The 24,881-nt window shown below is 46.0% G+C and overlaps 2 protein-coding genes across 3 annotated transcripts in view; one reads left to right on the plus strand and one right to left on the minus strand.

Annotated features, from left to right (window-relative positions):
- Positions 1–2,397: 2,397 nt before the first annotated feature.
- fancm (FA complementation group M) overlaps positions 2,398–24,881 on the plus strand; it is a 63,870-nt gene continuing 41,386 nt past the window's right edge. For both annotated transcript variants that reach the window (XM_088648082.1, XM_088648081.1), the window contains exons 1-4: positions 2,398–3,528; positions 3,900–4,072; positions 4,177–4,254; positions 4,941–5,099. In XM_088648082.1, the coding sequence (XP_088504208.1) occupies positions 2,868–3,528; positions 3,900–4,072; positions 4,177–4,254; positions 4,941–5,099 (1,071 nt within the window). In that variant the 5' untranslated portion in view covers positions 2,398–2,867. The remainder of the gene's footprint in view (positions 3,529–3,899; positions 4,073–4,176; positions 4,255–4,940; positions 5,100–24,881) is intronic.
- soul3 (heme-binding protein soul3) lies at positions 9,093–21,900 on the minus strand. The gene is made up of 5 exons (XM_088648080.1): positions 21,239–21,900; positions 14,347–14,441; positions 12,400–12,541; positions 11,646–11,829; positions 9,093–10,886 (listed from the first exon to the last, which is right to left on the minus strand). Exons 1-5 carry the CDS (start codon positions 21,501–21,503, stop codon positions 10,715–10,717), a joined length of 858 nt encoding a protein of 285 aa, XP_088504206.1. The 5' UTR covers positions 21,504–21,900; the 3' UTR covers positions 9,093–10,714.

Raw genomic sequence — 24,881 nt, forward strand, 5'->3', positions numbered from 1 at the left:
CCGCGACATGAGGAAACACATGCCCTTGGATGCTGTTTGAATTGAATATCATCACAGCTGTTTTAATTTCCACTGGTTAATGATACAGAGACACTCAGACATTCAAGTAGGGAGCTGCGCCAGCACGCCCAGGCTGCAAAGGAACAACTGGAAGTTTATTCCATGCTGGAACAATTAAAGAGACAGTGTTTCGGTTGTGGGGTCTACTTCAGGTGTTTGACAAAGGAATAAACCTTTACTTGTTTCCTGACACTTAGACATAGTTAAGAGCACACATTAGTAATTAATTTCTGTGATAGGCTTGGGCTTGAAGTTAAACTTCAGGCACGTTCATATGCTTCATCTGTTGCTCTTCATCTCGGGAGGTTTTCCAATTCGTGCCTGGAGATCGTGGCCGTCCGGAGTAGCCGGGTTTTCTACAGTTTTCATGACTCCCAGATTAATCTACCGCCTCCTCGACTGTGATCCAAGGGATCTTATTTTATATGTCTTTACATTTAACGCAGTAAAATAACACATTTTATGTACCCCTGCCCTCTAAGAAACCCCAGCGTGCAGCTCCATCTCAGTAAATAGCGGAACAAAAACTCAAGCGATACCGAGATGTGACCGAACACGCGGAGGCGCGTCCCATTTAGTTATCTGCGTTTGCCAAAAGTTCGATTCACGTCCCTCCCCAGAATATTTATCTCGATACATATATCTCAGAACTGTGTGTCGTACACTACAGACTCAACGTTTATTAGGAGCCGCAACACTGATGACGCCTTTCTTTATGATAAGATCCAAGGAAGTACAGTAGGTCCATTGTATTGTTAGAATAGTTTTAGTTGAATATTACAATAAATGGATTTTTGCCGTCGTTACGTATTAACGATATCATTTCGGTAATAAGTTGTTACTGCTTTTAAACTTTTCTCACGCGATCCAGTGTTCCGCTTAGTACTGAAATAAGTTGCCTAGCCTGAAGCAAGTTTTGTAGGAACGTAGTCTCATAATTTATCCTCTAGAGGGCAGCAGCTGCTACGTCGGGTTCTTTGCAATTGAGAACTTTTTTAGTGCGGAGCTGGGGACTAACGATAGCAGCCAGGTCAATTTTAATTGGGATTCAGCCTGGATCGTAGCCGATTAATGCGCTGCTTTTCGAACGCTCCACTTGACCCGGACAGTCTTGAGCGCTGACGGGCACAGATGGGTTTGCGTGTGAGAATCAATCAATTCCTGACTCGAGTCTCTGATACGCTTTTAGTCGCCCCATGTTATTGTTAATTAATTCCGTTGGCGTTTTTATCCAACGGCACTAATAAAGGAGTTACTGAGAACAGCTGGACGCACTGGGTATTTGACTGAAGCAATCTCAGTGTAGCAGGTTGTTCTTGTTCTTGTAGTTCTTATGCAAAGGGTTGTAGGAGTGTGGAACAAGCTACCCCAGCCCTGTTGTTGTCTCAGGGCGCTTTTAATATCCGGTGAGAACGTTCAAGAGAGAAACTGACAATAAACCTCACCGTCTGGCCAGCACATTGGAGCGATTGTAAGACATTCGGGAAGACCAATGTGAATACAGGGTGAATGTTGCATTAGCTCTTTCTCGTTTCTATCAAGAGCCTAGGTTCTGATATACTTAATAAACTAGTTACTTTTACAAATTATTTGATAAAAATAGGAGGATTACTCGACACTGTGGAAGCTGCAAATGCAATTAATAAAGATTAAGATTTTAAGACTGAAAAAAACATTTTGACAGGGTATTGCATTCAGCAAAATCAGAAATAGAAAAAGGTGAACAGTGAACGTGGAGATTTTTCCTATTAAAAGACGTAGGTGTTTATATCGACACATCGTTTTCATCTTCTCAGACTTAAAATGTGAAAATTACACGACGCACTAGTAATGCCCGATTTGGAATATTGTATTTCATGTGCCACAAATAAATACTGCTGCTCTGGAACAATTTAGAGAAGAGCAAACTGCTCCCCTGACACAGTGGAACCTCCTGCTCTTAAGGAATAAGAGATCTTTAGCCTTTTTAGACTTGAACAGAGAAGAGTGCAAGGGCACCCGGTACACGTAGTTAGAATTACAACTTCGAAGGCATTGACAACTTCAACCGGATTTCTTCAGAATCAATAGCGAACCTTTGTGAAACCAGAGTACACAATCACTGGCTCCCTTCAAGAAACGACTGGATGAGAACCGTAGTACATATAGATGACAGACGAGCAAGACGGGGCAAGTGTCCCCCCTCTTGTTTGCAAGCTTTGTTAAGGTCGTACATAACGTGGTAACACTAAAACAGAAACTAATACGATGTAGGCATGAGGAGAAACTTTCCGGAACTCCAGTTATCCCACAACCCCCTGCGCGAGAGACGACACGCTCTCATTGGACGAAAACGGGAGGAATTCCACCAACCGGAATCGAGAAGCTCTGTGTGACCTTTAACCTACAGCAGTCACAGCCACACAGCGCCACTTTCAATAACGTGCAAGACTGGTTGGCTGCACCGGAGGGGTTTTCTAGCGTAAACGGAAAATAACAGCTAAGAATGTTTTTCTGTTAGTTGTCCTCTCGCGACAAGAAATCTTATTTTTCATATAAAAACAGTCTCGGTGCTCTCTTGGCGTTGACCCTGGTATTACGAGATATTAGTGGGTTTGCAGGCGAATGCAGTGTGGAGACCATGGTACCTATCAACAGTGCGCTACGGACGGAAAATAACATCTTGACACTGAAAACCTGTTTTGTTTCCTATATGTTCGTACGAATATGAAGGGACGGTGCTTTCTGACGTATCTTCAGGCTGTAGGATAGAAAATAAAAATGTCTTAATCCCGCGGCGGTATAACTGGGTTATAATCGATGTAAAAATGAGTAGCGGGAAGCAGAGGACCTTGTTTCAGACTTGGGGTTCGACAGTTCAGCAAAACCCGGACCATCCGGATTTGACAGCCAGGGGGAAGCGGCCGAGTGGGCGTCGCAAGGCCGGCACAAGTAATGCGGCAGAGAAACTCAAGCCGAAGACCAGCCAGAACCCCCCGGCGCCCCGCGGGTCTCTGTGGGGGCAGATCGGCCAGGCAGCTCCTGCTGCGGGCTGCTGGAACGGGGACGAAGACGATGACGATCTGATGCTGGTGGCTGTTTATGAGGCCGAAAAAAGCCTGGAGAGCTTGCAGAGCGCCTCGGAGCGAGACGACGGCGGGGCCGAGCCCGGGATCACGGCCGGGTCTGAAGACCTTCCCGGGTTTGACCGCGCGTCAGCGGACATATGGATTTACCCCACCAACTACCCCGTCAGGGAGTACCAGCTGAAGATCTCGGAAACGGCGCTCTCCCAGAACACGCTGGTGTGCTTACCGACTGGGCTCGGCAAGACGTTCATTGCCGCGGTGGTGATGTACAACTTCTACCGCTGGTACCCGTCCAGCAAAATTGTATTCATGGCCCCGACAAAGCCTTTGGTGGCCCAGCAGATCGAGGCGTGCTACAAGGTGATGGGCATCCCTCAGGACCACATGGCGGAGCTCACAGGTACGATGGCAGTGCACTGTTTCTCTTTACCGGCGCAGCTCGTCGGTCCCCTGGCCTCCTAGTGCTGTTTTTCAATCGATCCTTGGGCATTCTCAATTACACGGTCGAAACAGAGCCCCGAGTTGGACGCAAATCCCAGTTTTTGACTGTGTTATATAATTCTTCTTCTCATATATATTGTTTTTCAGTATTGGATGCTAAATTAAGTGGTTGAACTGTCGTAGAAAGTTTGCCCTATGATATTTCTTCCAAGGGTGAGCTACCAGAATGGACTGTTGTCAGTTTTGGAGAGCGGTGTTTTAAGGAGAAAGCTAGCCCCGCGGAGACTGACTCGTGTGTTTAAACACCGACCATCCCCTGCCTGTCCGCAGGAAGCACTCAGGCGCAGACCCGCAAGGAGATCTGGAGGTCCCGGCGGGTCTTCTTCCTGACGCCCCAGGTGATGGTGAACGACCTGTCCCGAGAGGCGTGCCCCGCCTCCCAGGTGAAGTGTGTGGTGATCGACGAGGCGCACAAGGCCCTGGGCAACCACGCCTACTGCCAGGTACCACCCCGCGGGGCTGCTGCCCGCACCGGCTCCCGGGCTCGTCGTGTGAGAGTGCGGGATTCCGCCTGAGGCGTTGGACAGCGTGTTTGTCTTCCGTGCAGGTGGTACGGGAGCTGTGGAACCACACGCAGCAGTTCCGGGTCCTGGCTCTGAGTGCCACTCCGGGCAGCGACGCCAGGGTGAGTGACGCCAGCAGGCAGAACTTTGTTCTTCTAAAATGCAAGGGCCAATTAACTGTGGTGCTGTTTCTTTGTGCATTTGTAATAGTTGAAATATAGAAGGAAAGCTCTTCTGGTATACTGCTACAGTACATACCGCTGCAACAGTTAATCCTCTAACGGTTAATAAAGATACTGGTGCTGTTTTCTAACCGTTTCAATAAATTCAGGGTCGCAGGAGAGCCGTAGCTTATCCTGGTATGCAGTTGGCACGAGGCAGGGTACACTCTGGACGGGATGCCAGTCTATCACAGGGCACAGACACACACACTCGCAACAGGGCCAGTTTTCCCAGAAGCCAGTTAACCTACCAGCATGTTTTTAGACTGTGAAAGGAAACTGGCTCGTATTCTGATGGCATTCCCACCTCCCCCAAAAATGGTCTCATCTTTATACAAGTCCGCCATAGAATCTATAGGGTGTGAATGCAAAGTGGGTACGAAAAATGTTATCCGTGCGGATTGGCAGGCGATTTCAAATGTGTGTCCAAAATATCGGAACAGGTCTGGGGGATCGATAAGGTGGCAGTGTAGGCAGACAGCCTCAAGACAGCGCTGCAGTGTCCCATCTAAGGAGAGGTTTGCAGTGAGTATTGTTACAGGGCTGTGAACATAACTGCACGCCTTTGCCTTTGTCGCTTTGCTCAGGCGGTGCAGCAGGTGATCTCCAACCTCCTGATCTCGCACATCGAGCTGCGTTCGGAGGAGAGCCCCGACATCCAGCCCTATTCCCACCAGCGCAGCCTGGAGAAGGTGGTGGTGCCGCTGGGAGAGGAGCTTGCCCGGTACCAGGCCAGGTACCTCCTGGTAGGTGAACGACTCACTGCGGTTTTCCGGTCTGGATGTTTGCGCTGCCAGAGGTCGGCCTGTTTTTTTTTTTTTTTTTAATTTTCAAACCGCTTTTGGCTGCTTGCTGCAGAAAGTTTTTAAAAACATTTTCTATCAGATGGACTTTGATGAGGCAAAGCAACCTGTGCGCTGTTTAAAGCACCCTCCCTTGCCCATGTGTTTTATTGAGACCCCTGCTGCTGTACGGGGGGGCGACTTGGGGACAAGGGTCAAGCTCGGGAGGATGCTGTCACTGATTATAAGGCAGGTTACAAACGAGAGGGGGCCATTTAGCCTGTTTGGTAGTTGGCAAAACTACCCATTGACCCAAGGGCCTCAACCAGCTGTTTCTGGTTGTTGAAGCCTTGGCGTCAGCTTCAGCAATGTGACGGGGTCGCCTGTTCCACACTCCCACAACTCTCTCTGTATAGAGCTGCTGTCTGTTCTCAGTTTTAAATGCATTTCCCTGGACAGTAGCCACTTGTGCGGCAGGGCTTTTACTGGAGCCCTGTCCCTCGCCCAAGGGCACAACATCAACGTCCTGCACAATATTTGTCCATAACTCTAACCAGTACTTCACACTGCTGCATACAAGCTCTTTATCTCAGTGCAGGTTAATATATACTGCTCTCTTGGCAGAGAGGTGAGTCAATGGATACGTCTTTCAGCAGTTGGTCCTGCTGTGATTAGTGTTTAATTGTTTTTATTATCGGGCGTGCTGAAAAGAGAGAATTTTTCATAACTTAATGGTGTGTCACTGTGGATGAAAAACATTCTGATTGCATGCGGGCGGGACAGGCCCTTCACCCGTTTCTCTCAACATCGTTGCCAAAGAATGAAACGTTTTTTTTTTTTAATCTATGGGCCGAGGGAAAAAATGCTCCAGGGCAGTTTGAATGTATTGGGCTTTATTTTCTTTCTGAAAGGAAGAGAAAATCGGTGTGATTGAATTCCTAGGTGTTGGGAGGAAGACGAGCATGCTGTGAAATGCGGACAGGGTGATCAGGTGAGCGTTTTCAATAGTGGAAGGGGGAGGCACTAACTCAGTGATTTACTTTCACTGTTATGATTTATGGCTGCCGCCTTCTGGGACTGATGGGGAAATTACAGGGCGATGTAATCCTCCTTGCATATTCCTCTTAACAGAGAGGGGATTTTCAGTTGAAATTAAATTGGCATTTGTGCTTGTTTTTTTGGAGATTTCATAGGATCTTGTTATAAAAAGTGGGTCATGTAAAATCTAAGCATTTTGGAGTCTCTGCATTTGTCGGTCAAGTTTCGGTCACGCTGGTCTTGTTACTTCCAGGGTGAACAAGCAGTTTGGCCTTGTTCCGGGAACTTGTCCTCATTAGTTTCTGACGGCTCTGTGTGTAGCCTAATCGGGCGCATGTTGTTTCAGAACTGATTTTGCAAGGATGTTCAGCGGGGCGCAGTCTCCTTTGTGCTCCTGCCCGCGTTGTCTTGGTTCATCTGCTGGAGCTGGCATTACGAGCGGCTGGTGAAATTGGGGAAAAAATGAGTTTGGACCCATTAAAGTCTATGAGTCTGACAGAGCCAGCATGGGATAAGGGCTATAGTAAGGGGATTCATTAAGAGAGCAGTGGCAGACCATCGCGACATTTCTGCTGCTGTAACTTTGATTATTTAATACATGGCATGTGGGGCACTATCAAAGTGTAACATCGCCAGCTGGATGACACAAGTGCCTCCTGCTGTGGTATTGTCTACGCTTAAGTACCATGGCAGTGTAAAAAAAGCCAGGAGCAGGTCGCAGGATCACACGTCATCTTCTGAGCAGCCAAGCACAAATCTGTTGGAAAACGACATAATAGTTGTAATGCAGAAAGTCCCCCCCCCCCGACGCGCCGGTTGGAGTATTTCTCGGTCGCATTTAATGGCAACGTCAGCTCAAAGATTTGGTTCAAACCACCAAATGGAGACGCCGTTTTCGCAGACAAGCGGACCCCGCTGATGCGGGATTAACGCTAGGATGAGAGAGAGAAAGTTGTAATGCAGAAAGTTGTGAAAAAATAGGAACCATACAGTAGCTCTTTTCATACAGAAATTTGTCATTTCATGGAGCTCGGTGCTGTGGCCAGAAACTCGTCACGTGCACTTTGGAGGAAAGTGCCCTGTTGATTGCTAGATTAACGGCCCGATGCTGTGCCTGCTCGTGGGTGTGACGCACACGCATGGATCCGTCCTCCTGTTGGTCCGGAGATTCTACCCCGGCTTCTTCAGAGACCCCTCAGTTGTGAATAACTCAGATTGCCGTTGCCATTTTTAAAATGGAGAATTATGTCTTCTGGCAAGTTAACCATATCATGAAACCTTCTGCACACAAACATCAGCATTGTATTCTGACATTTGAAAAATGCAGACCCTGGGAACGTCATGCATATTTGTCTGATTTTATAATCTAGTTTCTTTCTTTAGATATGTTGGGTATTGCAAGTCCTTTTCAATTTAGAAAGAGCATATACATGTATTGTTGCAAAATCTGTGGCCGACCGAACAGAATGCCGTCGGATTATCCAGCATCTAGTGCAGATAGCGTGCAGTGGAAGAGAGATGATGGTGTTATAGTTCTGCTTTCTTGAAGAAGGGAGCAGATAGGCTAAGTTTAAAGGCAGAGCATGAGCATGTAGCCCAGTCCTTCCCCCAGTCCAGACACTGATTATCCCATCCTGTTTCCTGGCTTGCCGTGAGGCACAGACAGTCATGCTGTATGCCTGTGGCACGCACAACGCTGTCTCAAAATACAGACTTTTCACATGCTGGAATAAAAATAGTTCTCAGTCCACAATCATGCTAGTGCCTGGAACTGTGGCTATCCCCCACAGCTCCTCTGAGGTACAGCTATAAAGAGATTGAAATTAGGGTGCAGGGTAAGTCTGGGTGTGTTTATACAGAACCCATCGGTTTTCAAAATCAGCCTAATTTTAGTCGTCTGTATCTGTTGTACCTGGGCCATTAAATCAGATTTTGTTTCTTGACTCACTAGAATTACGTTGTGTAGACATTTTGAAATGCTGATTTTCTTCACGGTGATATGAAGGTTTTCTTAGTTGCTAATGGAGATGAAACATTATAGCTGAGTGACATTGTCATCTGTGGGGACTACTTTGTTTTTCTTCGTTCAAAAGACTTGACATACTCTGCGGGCTCCACTGCACTGTTTTCTTTTGCTGTTTTTGACTTCATTTCGATTCGACCACCTGATCATGTGCCTTCATAAAACTATTTATAAACTTAATTCTCCATGAGACTTCAAACCCAGGCCATGACGTCTTTGTTGTTAAAGATTCCATGGCACTGGAGCTAAGAGTTGGTGATGTTAACCTCGGAGTAGTGGCTAACTTCTTAAATCGTGATCTCTTACTCTGCCTTGGGATATATTAAATCAGTGACTCCTCAGTCAATTCGTTATGAAGCAAATGTGTATGATCATTGCCATGATTAGTGAATTTTGCATGGACATCTGTACTGGCACAGGGTTACTGTGTCGCCTGCAATAATACCCCTGTCTTGTCCTGTCATTGTCAGTATTTACCTGTGGACAGTGGCACTGATTTTGGCAGTCTGCATTCTTACTCTGAAGCCCCCACATGTGCTGTTTAAATTTAACCCCTCTTTGTGAAGGAATTTCTGGTGAATTGCGCTCTTTAATACTCTGTTGTAATTTAATAACTCTTAATTCTTAATTATTATTGACCAGAAAGTCAGTTCCTGTTGTCTTACTAAAGCATGCCACCAACGAAATGTTGAATGAGGTTATACCCACTAGACATAGCTATATTATCAGTTTTATGAATATCATTTATAATATAATTTTATTAATGATAATAATATTAATAATATAGCAGTCACTTGCTGTCTAAATGCTTGTTCTAAATTCCTGTGCATCTTTTGAATTTTTAACTTTTAATGCTATAGGATCCTCCCAACAAAGAAGACCGACAAGACAAAAGATAGTTTTTGAAAAGGATCATAGATTACATTTTATTTTTAAGAAAGAAAAATATACCAAAGAATCCACAGTAGCTCTTTTCACTTCAACAAAACAGCTCATAAAGCACAATTACAAAAGGCTTACAAAAGTGTGGAACATGAAATAAAAGATCAACTGGAGTTTCCCAAATATCCGGTCTCCCTCAGATGTTTAGCACACCTGTACTGGTCACTGACATTTTCCTGTCTCTCCTGGGACTAATTAGGCTACAGAATCAACTGCTGGATCCCAGCATGGGCAGCTGCAGGAATGGGCTTAGCCACAAGGAGTTTCGCTAGGATTGTTATATTTTTATTGCAGTTGCAGTGCCTACTTCATACTTAATAATGGAGCATCTTGATCATCACCCAGGGACACCTTTTCTCTTTTAAATGTACATTTAGATCTATATCACCATCTTTTTTTCAAAAACTAATTTCATTATAAAAATAATTTGACCTCTGTCTTAAAACATGTATCACAACATTTTCCCCAATTCTTTTATTAACTTAAAACTTACAACCAATGTTGAAATTCTTTTTCCTCTTATGAATAAAAAATATAACCTTTTCTCTTGCAATCCTGCCATCTACTGAATACATCGACAGCAGTGCTAAGAAAGAAGATGTTATAAAAAATTAATGATACCATTTTTGTTATATAATGTGTATATGACTCTCAATACTCTAAACTTTAAGAACAGTAATATATATGTGCATATTTCTTTAATAACATTTCTCACTCTTCATCTAGTAGTAGTGGTTAGTAGTAGTACACGCTCACTAACACTGACACAAAGCAATGTCCAGGACAGCAAGGAGCCCAGAGAGGTATAGAGTTAACTGGAGAGTAATACGGCTTCAATAATGAGGAATGCATTTTCATCACATGAAGAACACAGGACAATACAGGATGCAAATCATACTTGATTGTCATACTGCAAAAGCTTTCAGTGATTTGGAACATTTTCACTTTCCTGAAGATCGATACATTCAGTCTGTTGGCTTGATAATGAGTTCTGCGAAGCTGCACGATTTTCGCATGTCACGTTCGCCTGTGTGTTCTAGTACACTGAGTTACAGGAGGCGGTTTTTAAAGGCGGACAGTAAAGAACTGCTAGCTTCCTAATGTCAGAAGCAGATTAGTTGAATGATTCTATAAGTGACAGTCTCGCACCAAGAGTCAAGAACTCGTGTCCTTTCCATCTTTTTAAAGACCCACTTGAACAAATCTTGTTGATTTAGTGCTAATAAAATGCTACAGTTTCAAATACCAAAAAGATATAGCGGTATATCGATAGCGGTAGACTGAGTGTGCTAATGCGTAATTCTTAGATGTAGAGTAACCTCAGTGAAATCCACAATCCTTGCTTCCTCAGCACAGTTTGCAAAAAATTGGCCTTTTTTTTTTGCAAATTATGATGGAAAAGCTACTGGTTATGACTTGTGCATGGGATCAGTACCTTTACCGCCTAAATAAGAACGGGAGAATGAACCGGAGATCCCCCTCCGCTCTCGGGGCTCTCTGTGTAGAAGCGGGATGCAGAGAGAGCGACAGTGGAAAGTCGGGGACACTGGGGGAGCAGGGGGGGGGGTGCTGCTGGTCAGGGCCGCTGAAGAAACCAGATCTCATTGTGCCGGTTGGCGGCGGCGGGGTTGGTGTAGCCGGCCACGATGAAGGTGTCCTGCAGGCGGATTTCTGGGCACTCCAGCACCTCTGCCAGCAAGCTGATCTCGTACAGAATGGAGTGCTCGTTGGTGGCCCCGCCGAAGGTCCTGAGAGAGAGGGAGGGAAAGACAAGACAAGACATGGGCTGTTTGTTAGTAAAAGTAAATCAAAATTGAATGCCTGGAGATTCTGTAGATTTTCGCCGCCAGCAGCCATATCACCCTGCAACTCGGAAATGACGACACACTGAAGCTGAGCAGTCCTCCTGGGTAAAAGGAAGGTTTCTGCTTGAAGGGGTGCTAGGGGGGGCCAGTAGGGGGCGCTCACCCTGCAGTCTGGGCTGGTCCTAATGCCCCAGTACAGTGACAGGGACACTATACTGTAAAAAAAGGCGGAGTCCTTTGGATGAGACGTAAAACCAAGATCCTGTCATTAAAAATTCCATGACGTTTCTCGAAAAAGAGTATTCTGGCTGCCGTTGCGTCATCCAGGTGGGGCTGCACATTGGTGGTGTAAGTGGGATTCCCTATTACCTGTAAAGCGCTTTGAATGGAGTGTCCTGAAAAGCGCTATATAAGTGTAACGAATTATTATTATTTTCGTAGTTTGAAATCAGTGTACCAGTAGCGAGACTAGTGGGTATTTATTTGTAGTTTTCAGTAACATTCTGAGAAGGGCAACAACTACTTTACACCAGACGAGCTTTAGCTACTGCGTCTTATACGTGCCCTTTTGTTCTGCATCTCAGTGGTGCGATGGGCTTTCTCTATAGTTGCGCGCCCTGACGTTTCAACGGTTTAACGAAACGAAGCATAGCCGGCAAGTTCCTCTGCCGCCAGCGAGTCTTCACTGCTCGCGACGCTCACCTGGTGTAGATGATGGCAGCCGGCCACTCCTCGATGACAATGTCGGGGTCGGAAGGCTGAGGAGGGCGGGCTTGGTGCTGGGAGGGCAGGTAGTAGGCAACAGTGACCTCGCGGGACAGCACCGAGCGGGAGTTCTCCGTGCGCACCACCGTCACTATCGGGATGGTCAGTCCCAGGAAACCACCTGAACGGGACAGGAGATGCGTCTGTGGAGAGCTGCTCCGCTTAAAAGCGTCTTGCGTTCTTCAGAGCCCGTCTCTCTACCCTTCTCATGGTTACAGTGGAAATCAGACGTGGAAGTGCTCTGGGTGCTAGAGACGTCTTGTACAGTTTCAAGTCAATGGGAAGGGCTTTGGGTATCCTATAAACACAACTGTAGCCGAAAGCAGAGGACTTGGACGTTTTTGTGCGACGTCGCCTCTGTACCTTCTTACTGCCTTAATGGGTTCATATGTATCTAGCACTGTGATATTCAGCACCTTTCTTACTTGTCAGGGTCCCCAAATTCTTAAAAAATGACTCGAGTCTCGCATGTCAGTTTGGCCTTTTCAGAAGGGGAGGTATTAATGGCCTCAGTAATGGAAGGTCCTCCAGAATGCAAATGTTTGGTGTGGGGGGAGACCTGACGGGTATAGAAAGGTATTGAAGGATAGAGAATACTGACGGGTGGACAGGAGCCTGTAAGCAGCCGTGCCCTCTTCTGAGGCCAGGCGCGTCGGTCACAGTGCACTCGGCAGCAGGCCCGAGGGGTCACCTGTGGCGTTCTGCTGGCAGATGTATCTCATGAGCTTCATGAACCCGAGGCAGATGCTCTGCTCGTACTGCTCCTCCAGGACGGTGACGCACGCCCAGTGGGCCTTCTCGTAGTGCCTCTTCTCGTACAGCACGTCCCCGCACTGCGGAAAGGTTCACACAGGTCAGCGGCTCCCCGGGGGCACCTCCCACACCTCCCGAGCCTTTCCCGGCACACCCAGCCGTTTTTAAGAGAGCTTGTTTTAAATCCGTGAGGCCCCTGGAGAAGACTTGTACTTTTAAGGAGAAATACTTGACTTTGCACCCTTGACTTAGAATGGCGGTATGAAATGGGAGCTTGTTTCAGTGAACAGGGCTGGGTTTTTTTTTTTTGTCCGATGCTGTAGTCCGGGACCTACCTGAAGCTCCTGAGCCGCACTTTTCAAACATGATCTCTAGTGATTCCATGCCTCAGTGCACAGTATGGGATATTTCTATTGGAATTACTGTATTATAATGGAGAGTGGAGTGGATTTGCCAATGCTTTTAAACACGAGTTAAATGAACAGTTTTTGAATCCATTTCAATTATTGTCTCCTCACTAGAAGGGATGCTTATTAATTAGGTCAATAGGTCACTTATGTCCAAGAACTGTCTTCTGTCTGACTCAGTCTCTGAGGAAATGTGAAGGACTTCAGCTTATTACAGTATAAAACGGGAGAATGTCTGTCCACAAAGAGACCCGTTAGTCTCGTGGGAGTTAGGAGGCGAGGTCATGGCAACCAAGGTCAAGAGAAAACCCTTCCAAGAGGAGCAGTTTCTACAGGTCAGTTCCCCGAGGAGCAGGGGAGATGGTCTCTTTCTCAGGTTTCCACCTGCTCCTGAGCCACCCCACCTTTAATAAGATCCCTTCCAGTGAGGTAAGCCTCTTACACCCTGGTATTTATACTAGTTTAAGGAGACTAGGGAGCTAATAGCCTTTGCTGTGGTTAAAATAAAAGGTCTGCTCCTTCCATGAATACATGTGAGGTTTCAAGTTTGTTCGTTGGAGAGGATCAGCCACTCTGTGCTGAAGGGTCATGCCACATGCCTCCAACATTGGCCTAATATTGGCTTAAAATGCTCTTATCCAGTCAACCCAGATGTGTTCCACATGTTTCTTCTTAAGCAAAAAAAATTATCAAACACAAAATGACTGCGTTAACAATCAGCCAACCTCCCAGCAGTCCCCGTGACAGGCCGCATCTCATTTATCCCTTAGTCAGGAGCTAATGTGCATTGAGACTGCAGACCTTCAGCTATAGGCTGACTTTTCAAGTCGGTGACCTAAAGTCCAGTTCCCCTTTGACAAGCTTCGTGCCATATGTTCTCTTTAAAACGCTGGATTGAAAATGTTTTTTCTGATGCTGTATCTGTTGGGCACTTGAATCGGTTTAGGAGTTTCCTGGCTGTTGGCAGGTTTGCTCATTTTCACGCTTGCCTGGCACAGCTGTCCTGTAGTTTGGGATCGTTGTATTTCCATCATTAGAGACAGACTGCTGGCAAGTAACTGCACGCCACTAAACTGTGTGCAGTCAATATTCTCACTCTCTGACCACAGCACATGAACAAGAGAAGGGCAAAAGGAATTCAGCTGTGGTTTAATAAAATATGATGACTAGTAGTACTCTTTTATACTCACGTGCATGCAGACAGTTTTGTTTTCATCACTGGCTTTTTTTCCTTCAAAAATTAAGACATTTTTGGGTTTTACAGATTTATGGACCTGGTTGAAGTTGGACTTTTTTCTATATGCAGTCTATAAATGTTTGGACCCTGTTTATTATGCATTTATAGAAGTATAACCTCTCAAACACATCTGGCTTATAACAAAGTAATACCCGGCCTAAGAAGACCATGGTTACTGAGTCTGATGATCTCCGGCACTTGTATGTTTTTTGCGTCTCCAGTCTGTAAGTCACAGACTCACCTTTTCCTTGCGAGTGATGAGAGTGAAGGGCACACTCTCGCGGTCCTGTGTGCCCTGGTTGTTGCTGGTCAGCTGCTGGATAGGAACGGCCATATCTGAGGAGAAGCAGGAGTTGTGTTGAGGGATGGGTGCTCAGGAAGCACTGGTGTAGAAATCTCACTGCAATACAGTCCAGATCTCTCCGTCTCGAGAGAGAGAGACGGCATTCTTACAGATCACTGTCACTACAGAGGAAAGAATCCCAGATTTCTGGAGTATAAGTTTAGACTTCAGGTTTTTCCAAAGCGTTTGATGTATTTATGCCGCGTGTAATGAAGAAAATCTATTGCTTATGTGGCCTGTATCGCACAACATGCTTTCTCAAAGTGATCCGCTAAAGTGCATAAATCAGGCTTTTGTCCTATTTATATTCTTAATGGAGAGAAATAAAAAGCAATGAGAAAATAAGATTCTAACTGGCTTCCTTAAAAAAGCATTTATTTTCCTAATGAAACGGGGACTGTGGGATTTTATATCTTGGTCTCGGTACTGACGGATCATTCTAGGCTTTTTTTTAAACTTGAACCGACACGCCCTTTACAATTTATTTGGGAACCGTTTAGGAAGGCTAGATATTTTAAAGAGGAAGTACATGTGTTGGGATTTTCTGGTTCACTGGACAGCTGACTTTTCGGCTGTGTGTCCGAGTCCGTGTCCGAGTCCGTGTCCGAGTCCGTGTCCGAGTCAGCTGATGGACTTTCTGTTGCCCCTGCTTGTGGGACCCTGCCTTTCCAGCATACAACATGATATTTTAATTTTGTGTGTAATGAAGAACCCATTGCTAACAGGCCTATATAACAGTTCATGGCTGTTAAGTGATCCACTAAAGTGCAGTCAGAAGAGGGGATTTTTTGGCAGATTAAGCTTGTTCTTAAATGTTAAGACATTATTAGAAGTCTCTGCTTTCTCTGTGTCCGTATTGCAGTGGTTTGATTAACCATCAACTACAGTATATTAAACCATTTCCTCTACTTCACAAGTGAACAATTTTGTTTTATGTTCAAGTGATAGTTTGCAGAGAAGTGTGTATTATGCATTAAAGAGTTGAATCTGTTAGACTGAAGGGCAGAATGACTCCTACGTATTTGGTACCCGTGAGTTTTTATGAGTGGGGAAGCATCAGACATACGAACAGTATAATATTTAAGCACCTTGTCACCGTGATGGGCAGTGACCAGATGCTTAATATTTTTTTATAGTGTGTTTTGGCTGAGACAAATGCAGTAATAAAGACCTGTAAGACACTTGTTTTAATGATGGATTAAGTAAATTGCATCAAAACAATTTAAACCTGGCCTGTAATGAAATCAAGGAGTTGCTACATCCATTGGGGTGATGAATAATTGGGCTAGATGGACAGAAAGGCCCAACTTTTTTGTGATCGTATTTACTACACCACATGAGAAATTCTTCTTTGTTGTAAAAGGGGAGTTTGATGTGCTGCATCTAGGAAGAGAACCAGCAGGTAAAGGCACTTACAGCCAAGTACTCGACGTGCTTTGGAGAGTGTAGGGCTCAAGACTTGTCGACAAACTCATGACTCTCTTGCATCTTACTGGGAGGGGGTTGAGAAGGCTGAATTTCGGTTATTTCAGGAAAGCATTTAATCGTGCAACCTTTTTGGCCCCTGGAGACGATTTACTAATCCTCTAAGCCACAAAGCCGAGCTCATCAGTGGCGCGGCTGCGCCTGGAGGCGTGGCAGTCAGGGGAGCCCACACGCTGGCAGGCTCTGCGGCTCCTGGAGCGACAGGTTCGTGTGCAGCAGCACCTCCTGCACCCCCCTGTCACCGGCGCTCGGAGCAGGAACGCCTGCTCTCTGACCGGCCTCGAAGAATGCGAACGATACCGTCTGTGTGCTTCGTGGAGTTGGGTGGATGTCCACCTGTCCTCTCAGGTTGGTTTTGGACAGTTGAATTTCTGAGGCACGCAGAACATTTCAAGCCATTACATTTTTAAGGGTTAGACACTAGGGCCCAAGTTTTCTCCTTCCTTAGACATGAACATTATATGAGTTAAAGAAATAGATAGTGATGCAGTAGTTAGTGTGAAGGGCTCTAGAGTACAGTTTCCACAGATTTGGGCACTGTCAAGACTCTTCTCTTCCAAACCCTACTTGCCCTTCCCCGTGGCAGCTCCTGGGAGGGCTGCTGTTTACTCCTGACTCTGGACATGGTGGATGTTATCGTAGAGACAGTACAGTTAAAATATGGAAAAAGGAGATCCCTGCTTTAACCACGTTGGTAGAGCCTGCCTGCCACTCAGTTCCCAAACATTCAAACGACCACGGTCTTGAGCCCGGCTGCACTGGTGAACTCAAAACCAGCAGAGGTACAAGAAACTTAAACCTACTTCAGACCTGTGCCTCACCGGCTTGGCAAGATTCTCCATAACTGCCGTCTTCTACAAGAGCTGTTGAGCCAGTGAGCCCTAAGCTTGGTGGGTATCTTTCCAGTTTCCCCTTAGTTTACTCACCCTGTTCAATGGGTAGGGAGGGACTCTCACTTTGAATCCTTCCTAATTTTTAGTTTGAATTCCCCACCCCACCCCCCCCACCACCCCATTTTGTGCGCATTTGGGTGGAAAAGACCCTCTCCTGTAGAGGGGATGGTAGACAAAACAAATCCCTTCATTAACATTTCCTTTTTTTAAAAACAATAAAGAAAGCAACAAGTGCTTTGGAATAACACTGTAAAAAGGAGCAGCAGGAATGTTTACGACCGGCTGTACTGATTACTCCTGTGCGGTGACGCTGCGAACCGCTGGACTCCGGGAACAGCTGGTGGGAATCTGGAGGACCTTCTCCAGCGGGGCAGCCTACAGCGCCTCCCGCCAGCATTCCGTGCGCTGAGGAAGTGGGTCACATGGGCTGCTTTACTACTGCTGGCGGCAGGAGTGTTATTTATAACCCGGCTCGCGGTTTGCAAGCTGCGGACTGCCACATACTGGCACAGAGAGCTGAAGTCACCTCTTTTTGGCCAAACCACAGCTCGTCTAACCTCTGTTCCTTGGTAAAACGACTCATCATAATGTCCAGAAGCGGAAAGTAGCTCGTGATTAGAACGGGGAGGCTGGTACGACCGGGACAGAGTTATCTTGTACTTCTGCTTGAGGGAAACCCAATAGCTCACCTCATCTTGCTGCCCTGGCCTGCACGTCCGCCAGCGCAGACCTTCCCCTTCTGATCATGGGGCTGTCACCGATGTACCGGATCATTTTCAAGGGAAATAGTTCTTATCCATGAGTGAGACCGATCTCCGGGGGGATATTACGTGAAGGACACGTCTAGCCTGTGCCTCTAACCCCTATTTTTTCCTCTCATTGTAAAAATATGATGGTTATCTTCCCCCCCCCCGATTCCACCTCTGAGTTTTAGATAATGGATCAATATGAAAAGCTCAAATCTCTTGTATATTTAATCCATGGCATTCCCACCAAAGGCAATGTGGCATATGCAAAGGCATCACTACATGTAGCGTATATTATAGCAGAAGGACATGTAACAGCTACTGCATGACCCTGTAGTCCTAGCGTGCTATGCGCGTCTCTGCTTGCAGGGCTCTTCATTAATCTGTACAGCAATACTGGTGCTGCAGGGAATATTAAATCAAGAGTTCCTTCTGTATCACCGCAGAATGGTATGTTATCTATGTATACAATTGCCAGGACTCATATAGTTTAATATATAAGGCAACAAATGTTTCTTGAAATTAAAGGGTCTTTCCTCCTGTGCTGCTGATGTTGTTTCACACTAAATCGTCCAAAGTAACGCGATTAGAAAATGATGTTTCTGCAGACAATAGTCAGTTTCAGCCAGTCTGGCTTGTGGGACTTTTCTCTCCCCCCACTTCTCCTTAAACCACAAAGAAATCATTGTATTTCATGACGGTTCGAGGATTTCCATTTATTTGCTCTTGAATGTTAAAAATAGAGGGCTGCACTTTAAATGTCTACACCCGAAACCTCATCTGTAGATGAAGTGCCTCCTGGGTCATGCTGTACATGGGACATGGGATTATGCTCCATGAAGGCTCGGGATTGCTAGGACACGGACACGTCCACTCCTCGCTGGTCTCTCCCTCTTGCGGGGCCTTCCTTTGGCATTTCTTTCCAAACTACATTAGCGGATCGACATAGTGGGAAGGAGGTGAGCCGTTTCCATTAGATCCTGTAAATATTCCGATGAGAACAGCACTCTCTGCGAGCTTGTCGCCGTGGTTACCTCTACCTTTTCCTCTTCCGTCCCCACCTAGTGATGGCAACTCAAAACGGTTAGGCGATTGTCAGAAACGAAGTACTGATCAGATGGCTTTTTGTCCAAATGGAGTTTCGGATTCCTCCACAGACACAAACAAGCAGTTTGGGTTTCTTAGCCAGCTTGTTTCAAATCGTCAAGAGACCCAGTGGGTGCTGTAGAATTCGTCAAGATGATAGATAACTTTCAGAAGAGAAGGAATAAAGTTTTAGGAATTGTTTGGAAGGCAGTTCTGTTGCCCTTTTCGGGGACTGGATGGTATCTGACTTTTTTTCCTCAGTACTTATTCTCTGACAAACAGTTGCAAGCACAGGTCACAGTGACTAAGCAGAGAACCTTGCGGTCTCACACGATGAAGTTCGGCACGCTCCTGGTTTTTACTGTGAGGATCCGTGCGGCCAGTCGGACACAAGCAGGAGAGGAAAGAGGGGCAGCTGTGTTTATAGGGATTACATTAAGTGATGGTGTCCTCTCCTGACTCTCTTGGTTTAATTTAAGCCTCTTTACAGGGCACCTTCTCGTAGAAAGCCATGTCTTTTGGCATCCAGTCCTGTACTTCTTCAACACACTAAAATGCATTGGGCTGTCTTTGCGACAGTGGATTAAACTCCTTAATTTCGGCACAATCAGTTACTTACTGATCTTCGGGAGCACTGCAGTTTTGGGTTATGGAGATTCTATGTTTTAATCAATTTATTACTTTCTGCTCACGGCCCTTTATTGGCATTGAGATTTATTAATTATCGGTGTGCTTATGGGTGGTTCTTCTTCCCCATAAGGAATGCTAGAAAGCACTTGGGAATCATGAACAGTACTTAAGGAACAACGGTAGCACCATTTCCATTTATTATTTTTTAAAGTTGAAACTTCTGACCTAAATTTGTGATGGTTATGAAGGGTCTTGGCTTTTCCCTGGTTCTCTACAGAGCTGCAGAATGACTGGAGGTAGTTTGTGAGTAAACTTTATATATGCACTGTCAGCTCAGTGCTGACCATACTCATCCTTGTGTGGCTGAAATACTAACTGCAGAACAACTGGAAACTAGCACACTAACTGTCCCCGTGTTCTGCACTGAATGACATCGCAGGATATCCTGATGGGTGCACGTTTCACAGCTTACCTTCTTAAGAGTACTTTCAGTCACTTATTCTGCCTAGTAATTATTTTGCACCTTAATGGGGATAACAGGGCTTATATGTTCAAGGTATGAGATTTAACTCCTTTCCTGTACTATTCCTTTGGTCAAATATACGTGATGATGTTTAGTCTCTTGCTTATTTGCTGGTACATTTTCTTATAAGGGTGTGTTTGATTGCTAGCATTCAGCTCATAAATCCAGTACAATACATGATTTCTGACTTCCTTCAGAACACAAAGTTTTTAAGAGCGCTTTTTAAAAATGTGTTCGACACGCAGTGATAAATAATGCACGGGTCAATTGGCATTTAAATGACACATGAATTCGTTCTGTCCAGTTGACATCAAAATATGTCTTTGGAGGATGAAAGCGTAAAATCTCCTATCGCACGACTTAACCGCATTGCAAGATATTGCACTGAACAGGACCAGTGTCATGATGGAAGGATGCACATTTCTACACAACCTGTAGGTGAGGCGTTCGGGCTGAGATCGGTTCTCCCTGTCGGACGTGGGACAGTTCCCTCACTGTACAAAACTAGCCGAACAATAAACGCCGTGACTCGGAAAGAGCGCGATCCGGCTTTTCAGAAGGCCCTGCACAAAGCAGACCGAGCCAGCGAACGTGTGGGCCGTCTGCTGGGGCACGGATGGCCCTCCGTGTGCGTGACCGCCACAGTCCTGCGCGGCGCTCCTCCACAGTCTAACGCCGCGCAACACGACCGGGATTTAAACCACGGGCAATTATGGTTTTGCCTTGGTTTTTCCTAAACCAAATCTCAGCCCCTTTTCTCTTAATTTTAGTTCTCGTGAACGATACCGAGCTTCAAAGCCTATAGCAAGGTGTTTGTTAAAGTGAAGTAAAGATGTCCCGTCGCATACATATCACAGTTCTCCTAACCAGTTTTATTGTCGTCCCACAGCAATACTAATTCTCAGCGTTGTCACAAGGGCTCAGGTTATCGGCAGCGCCTTGACCAGAAGCTACACGAAGGATGTTCACTTTAGTACGACAGGAATATTCGTACAGAAATAGGTTTGGTCAACTGTTTCGTTTTTAACCAGTCCTGCACTGATTGTTTTTCCCCCCGTCTAAAACAATTATACACCCCACACTACAGAAGCAGGATATTAATCTACTGTAGCAGATGTACAGTGGGTCTTAGTACGTAAAACTATGCAGTTTACAGTAGCACTACGCGCTTTTTAGTCAAGTGATAATACTGCTGTTACTTTTATCACACAAAAAGCCAACAAATCGACTGCATTTGAGAAATATCAGACATGGCTGAAAAAGTTTGATGACAAACAAGCGGGACTGTGGTTCTGTATACCAGGAAACGCACGAAACCGCTGTCCGCTTTTAACCGACACCGCTCGGGTTGTGAGGAACAGGTATTTCTCGCTCCCGGCGCACATGACCGGGTGTCAGGGAGTTTCCCCGGGGGACACCGCGCTTACCCCTGGGCACGTCCACTTGATGTCCTCTGCCAACGTCCTGCCAGTACTGCAGGAGCCTGTCCTGCTCCTCCTCCATGGACTCGCCTTCCTCCTCCAGGCTGCCGTTGCTGTTGTACGCCGAGTCCGCGGGCTGCTCTTCGGAAAAGGTCTCCAGATCCTCCAGGGTGATCATCCCGAGCCGGGATCCCGCTGCCGACCCGCCTCCTCCTCCGACTTCGCCGCCACCGACACCCCCGCCGTTCAAACGGCAGCCCCCGCTATCCATGCTGGTGTTTTCGCTAGAAACCAATTTCTGTGCGGTTTAGACGCGGGGCTCGCAAGGTAGAGACCAGCGGGCTGCCAGGCTGCGTTCAGATGGCAGGACCGAAGGTGACGGCAACTTCTCTCGCACTTTTTCGCCCCCTTTGACCAGGAAGACGGTTGGCCAGCCCGCTGAACCGAGCGTGAAGGGAAGTTGAGGCTCTTTGGTTGGCTTATCGCTTTACCTTAGAGCACTCGTTGTTGCACGCGCGTTGTCGCTCGCTTTATTTTGTGCACGGCTACAGTTGCTCAGTAGAAAAGGAGGAAAAGTACCAGCCCCGTGCCGACCGCTACCCTCCGCCCTCCTCTCCAACCCAACTGTCAGGAGTAAATTCCTGCTTGCCGGCTCGCCAGCTTCATGTTTATAAGGCGCTGTGGGCGGTCACGTGGGGCAGCCCCCACCCCCCGTAAAAACGCAGCGTATTCAACCAGACGGGGAGAGAGCAGGGGGTGTTTGCTCATGGTTTTTTTAGTATAACTGGGATTAGTCTCATTTTGTAAAAAAAAAAAAAGTTGTACGCGTTTTTTGTTGCATGATTTTTTTTATTGCCGATTTTGTTGCTGCCTCTAAATGGGGAAGAAAAAAACAGACACTACAAATCCGGTTTAATCAGTTGCTGGTGCGGATTGGCAGGAAAGGAAGGAGGAAGAGCGTTCATGAAAGGCTGTCAAACTGAGGCAGTTGTCGAGAAGAATCGATCTACAATTGCATTCGATGATTGTGCACTTTATTCATGGCGCACGCATGTTTATTTTCTTACAGGGCGGTTAACGCCTCTTGTTTTGTTGTTGTAGGTTTTTCTTAACGCGAGAAACTCCAGCACTCGCTCGCGCACCCAGCAGAGAAGAGCCGCAGCTCGCAGCGCGCGGCGCTCGGACCGCTCTCGTTCTCGCGGCGCGGCTGCCATCTGCAGGACGCGCGCCGAGCTCGCACGCGGACACCTGTCGGCCTCCCGCCGGCGGCGGCGGCGTCAAATAAACCCCAAATCTCACAGCGACCCTTCCCTGATCATCTCATTGTCTCCCTTAAGGCACCGCAACATGTTTATTTTTCTTCTCAAGTTGAAAATCCAAAGGGAGAAGGTTATGGAAGTGTAGTTATTTCTTTTGAATGGTACCTCTGGTGTGTTAAATGGAATGCGGTTTTTATGGTTTCCCCTACAACAGGGTATGAGGAAACATGGCCGGTACCTTAAAATACACAGAAACAAACTCTGGATATTCTGGACTCAAGAAGAGCTCCGTCTCGCCTGTACTAGTGAAAGTATTAACGGAAAGAAATAGAAAGCACAACGTTCAGGCTGCAGAACCTACAGTTGTGAAGGCTGAAGAAGGCTCTGCAGCCGAAATGCTGTTTCTTCTTTCTGTTTTTCGGCGCCCACTGATCCGGCTTCCCATCCGAACCCCTGTTCTAATCTGGGGGGGTTTCACTGCCCAGAGCGCAGTCGGCATTGTGTTGAGGGTGTATGCAACTGGTCCATGCTGACTGAATCGGCAGTAGCTCCGCTTCTGTTTACCTTTTACCTGACCTAATTATAGGTCAGTTAGAGCCAACTAAGAGTCAGTATTGTTGGAAAACCTTTTGTTATGTCAGTGTCCTCTTATATGACGACACCGGCGATGCTCATCAGATCAGCCAGGGCTCAAGGCTCTTTCTTTTGTCTTTCTTTCATTCTATTCTGCTTGCCTTTTACCTGGCCTAATTATATGATTTTTTTCATAATATTATTTCATTCCTGGGATGCAAAATTGAATTTTGTTTTTCCTCCCTCGGTCTATTCTCACGATGCTGCTCGGAGAAGTGTAGTGTATCCCAGCGGCATCTTTGCTCACTGGTGCTAGTGCTGTCTTCATCTTGTGTGCAGTGCTCCGTAATTGGTCATTAGAATGCCTAAGAAAACAATATTTAAGTGAGGTTTCGGATGCAGTTATTGAAATGCACGGATAAAGGTCAAGACAAGGGAAAGGACAGATGCATCCCATGTAATTTAGGTTTTAACAGGCCGGAGCAAAAGGCTCATAGGCAATTGGAAACAGGAAGAGTTCACTTTGAAGGGTTGTCAAAGCCTGGGAAATAGGGATGCAGAGACAAGCTAGACGTGTAGCCTTCCTTTCCGAGCACAGCAACGAAGCTCACCTGCCTGTGAATGACAGTCACATACTGTGTAAGCACACTACTGTATTTGTAAGCTTCTTTCTATACCGTCTACATGATGTGATTGGAAATTCTTTCGAGGGACTGATGAGGAGACAGAGCTTGTCTCTCTTATAAGTTCTGTTTCAATAAACCATATTTTTCTAATTATTTCTCCACAATGCTTCTCTTAAGTGGACAATACACCTTCCTTTACTGGTTTTCAATATTTACATTCACATTTTACTTTTGCCTTTCAATGTTCATTTTTTAATGAATGCAAGGGCATAGCATGGTTGCTTGCTGGTTAGCGCAGCTGCCTCTCAACTCCAGGGTCCCGGGTTCGAGTGCAGACCTGGGTACCTTTCTGTGTGCACATTTCTGTCAGTTTTATCCACTTACTCCAGGGTCCTCCCAAAGACAAGCTGGTTATGGAATTAATTGAATTTAATTAGCGTTTATTGCATCTAAGAGATTTGTTCTTGCACATCAAGAGTTGGTTAGTGGGTTATTCTGAATTGTTAATTCTAAATAACCCATAACAGTCTGTTCTTGAATAACCGAATAAGGTGTGTTCCATGGGAACTGCAGCTGGGTACCCCAAATTATTGACCCCCCCCCATCAGAAGTGGCTCTGCTGCCAAATAACCCCAAGTATCAAGTTTTTCAAGAATGGAAGAAAAAGATTAAATGTATGTTTCTCTTTTGAATGGCCTATTCACTGTGGCCAAGCGCAGTGTAACATCTCTTTTATTTAATAGCTTTCTGGAAGAAGGATGAAGTTTGTTAGTTCCCACTCAGTTAATTAATTGCCAGTCTGAATGTTCTTCACAAAGACTGGAGTCTGTAAGATGTATAGTTTATCCTTTTACTTTTTTTTAAAGCCTCCTATTGACATTCAGAATGAGAAGAGTCTCGTTATGATCAGAGAAGGGGAGAAAAGGTGTGATATCTGTTCCCAGTGTACAAATGTGATCAATACAGTAATGAGAACAGGCTTTGATTCAAGCACTTGTCACCTCCCGGTGGCAGATACGACTCTTGCTTTTGGACCCAAATGACTAAAGTCAGAAGCACACAGATGGTGTTTCCCTGAGCTGTTTACCAAATTCTTTTTACCATTTTACACAGCTATGGAGAAGCAGGTTGGGACCATCACTGACTTCTGTAACACTGGAGGTGTGTGGGGGATGTCATATCGGTCAGCCG

The sequence above is a fragment of the Lepisosteus platostomus genome, chromosome 10 (genome assembly GCF_059453375.1).
Source record: "Lepisosteus platostomus isolate fLepPlt1 chromosome 10, fLepPlt1.hap1, whole genome shotgun sequence".
NCBI lineage: Eukaryota > Metazoa > Chordata > Actinopteri > Semionotiformes > Lepisosteidae > Lepisosteus > Lepisosteus platostomus.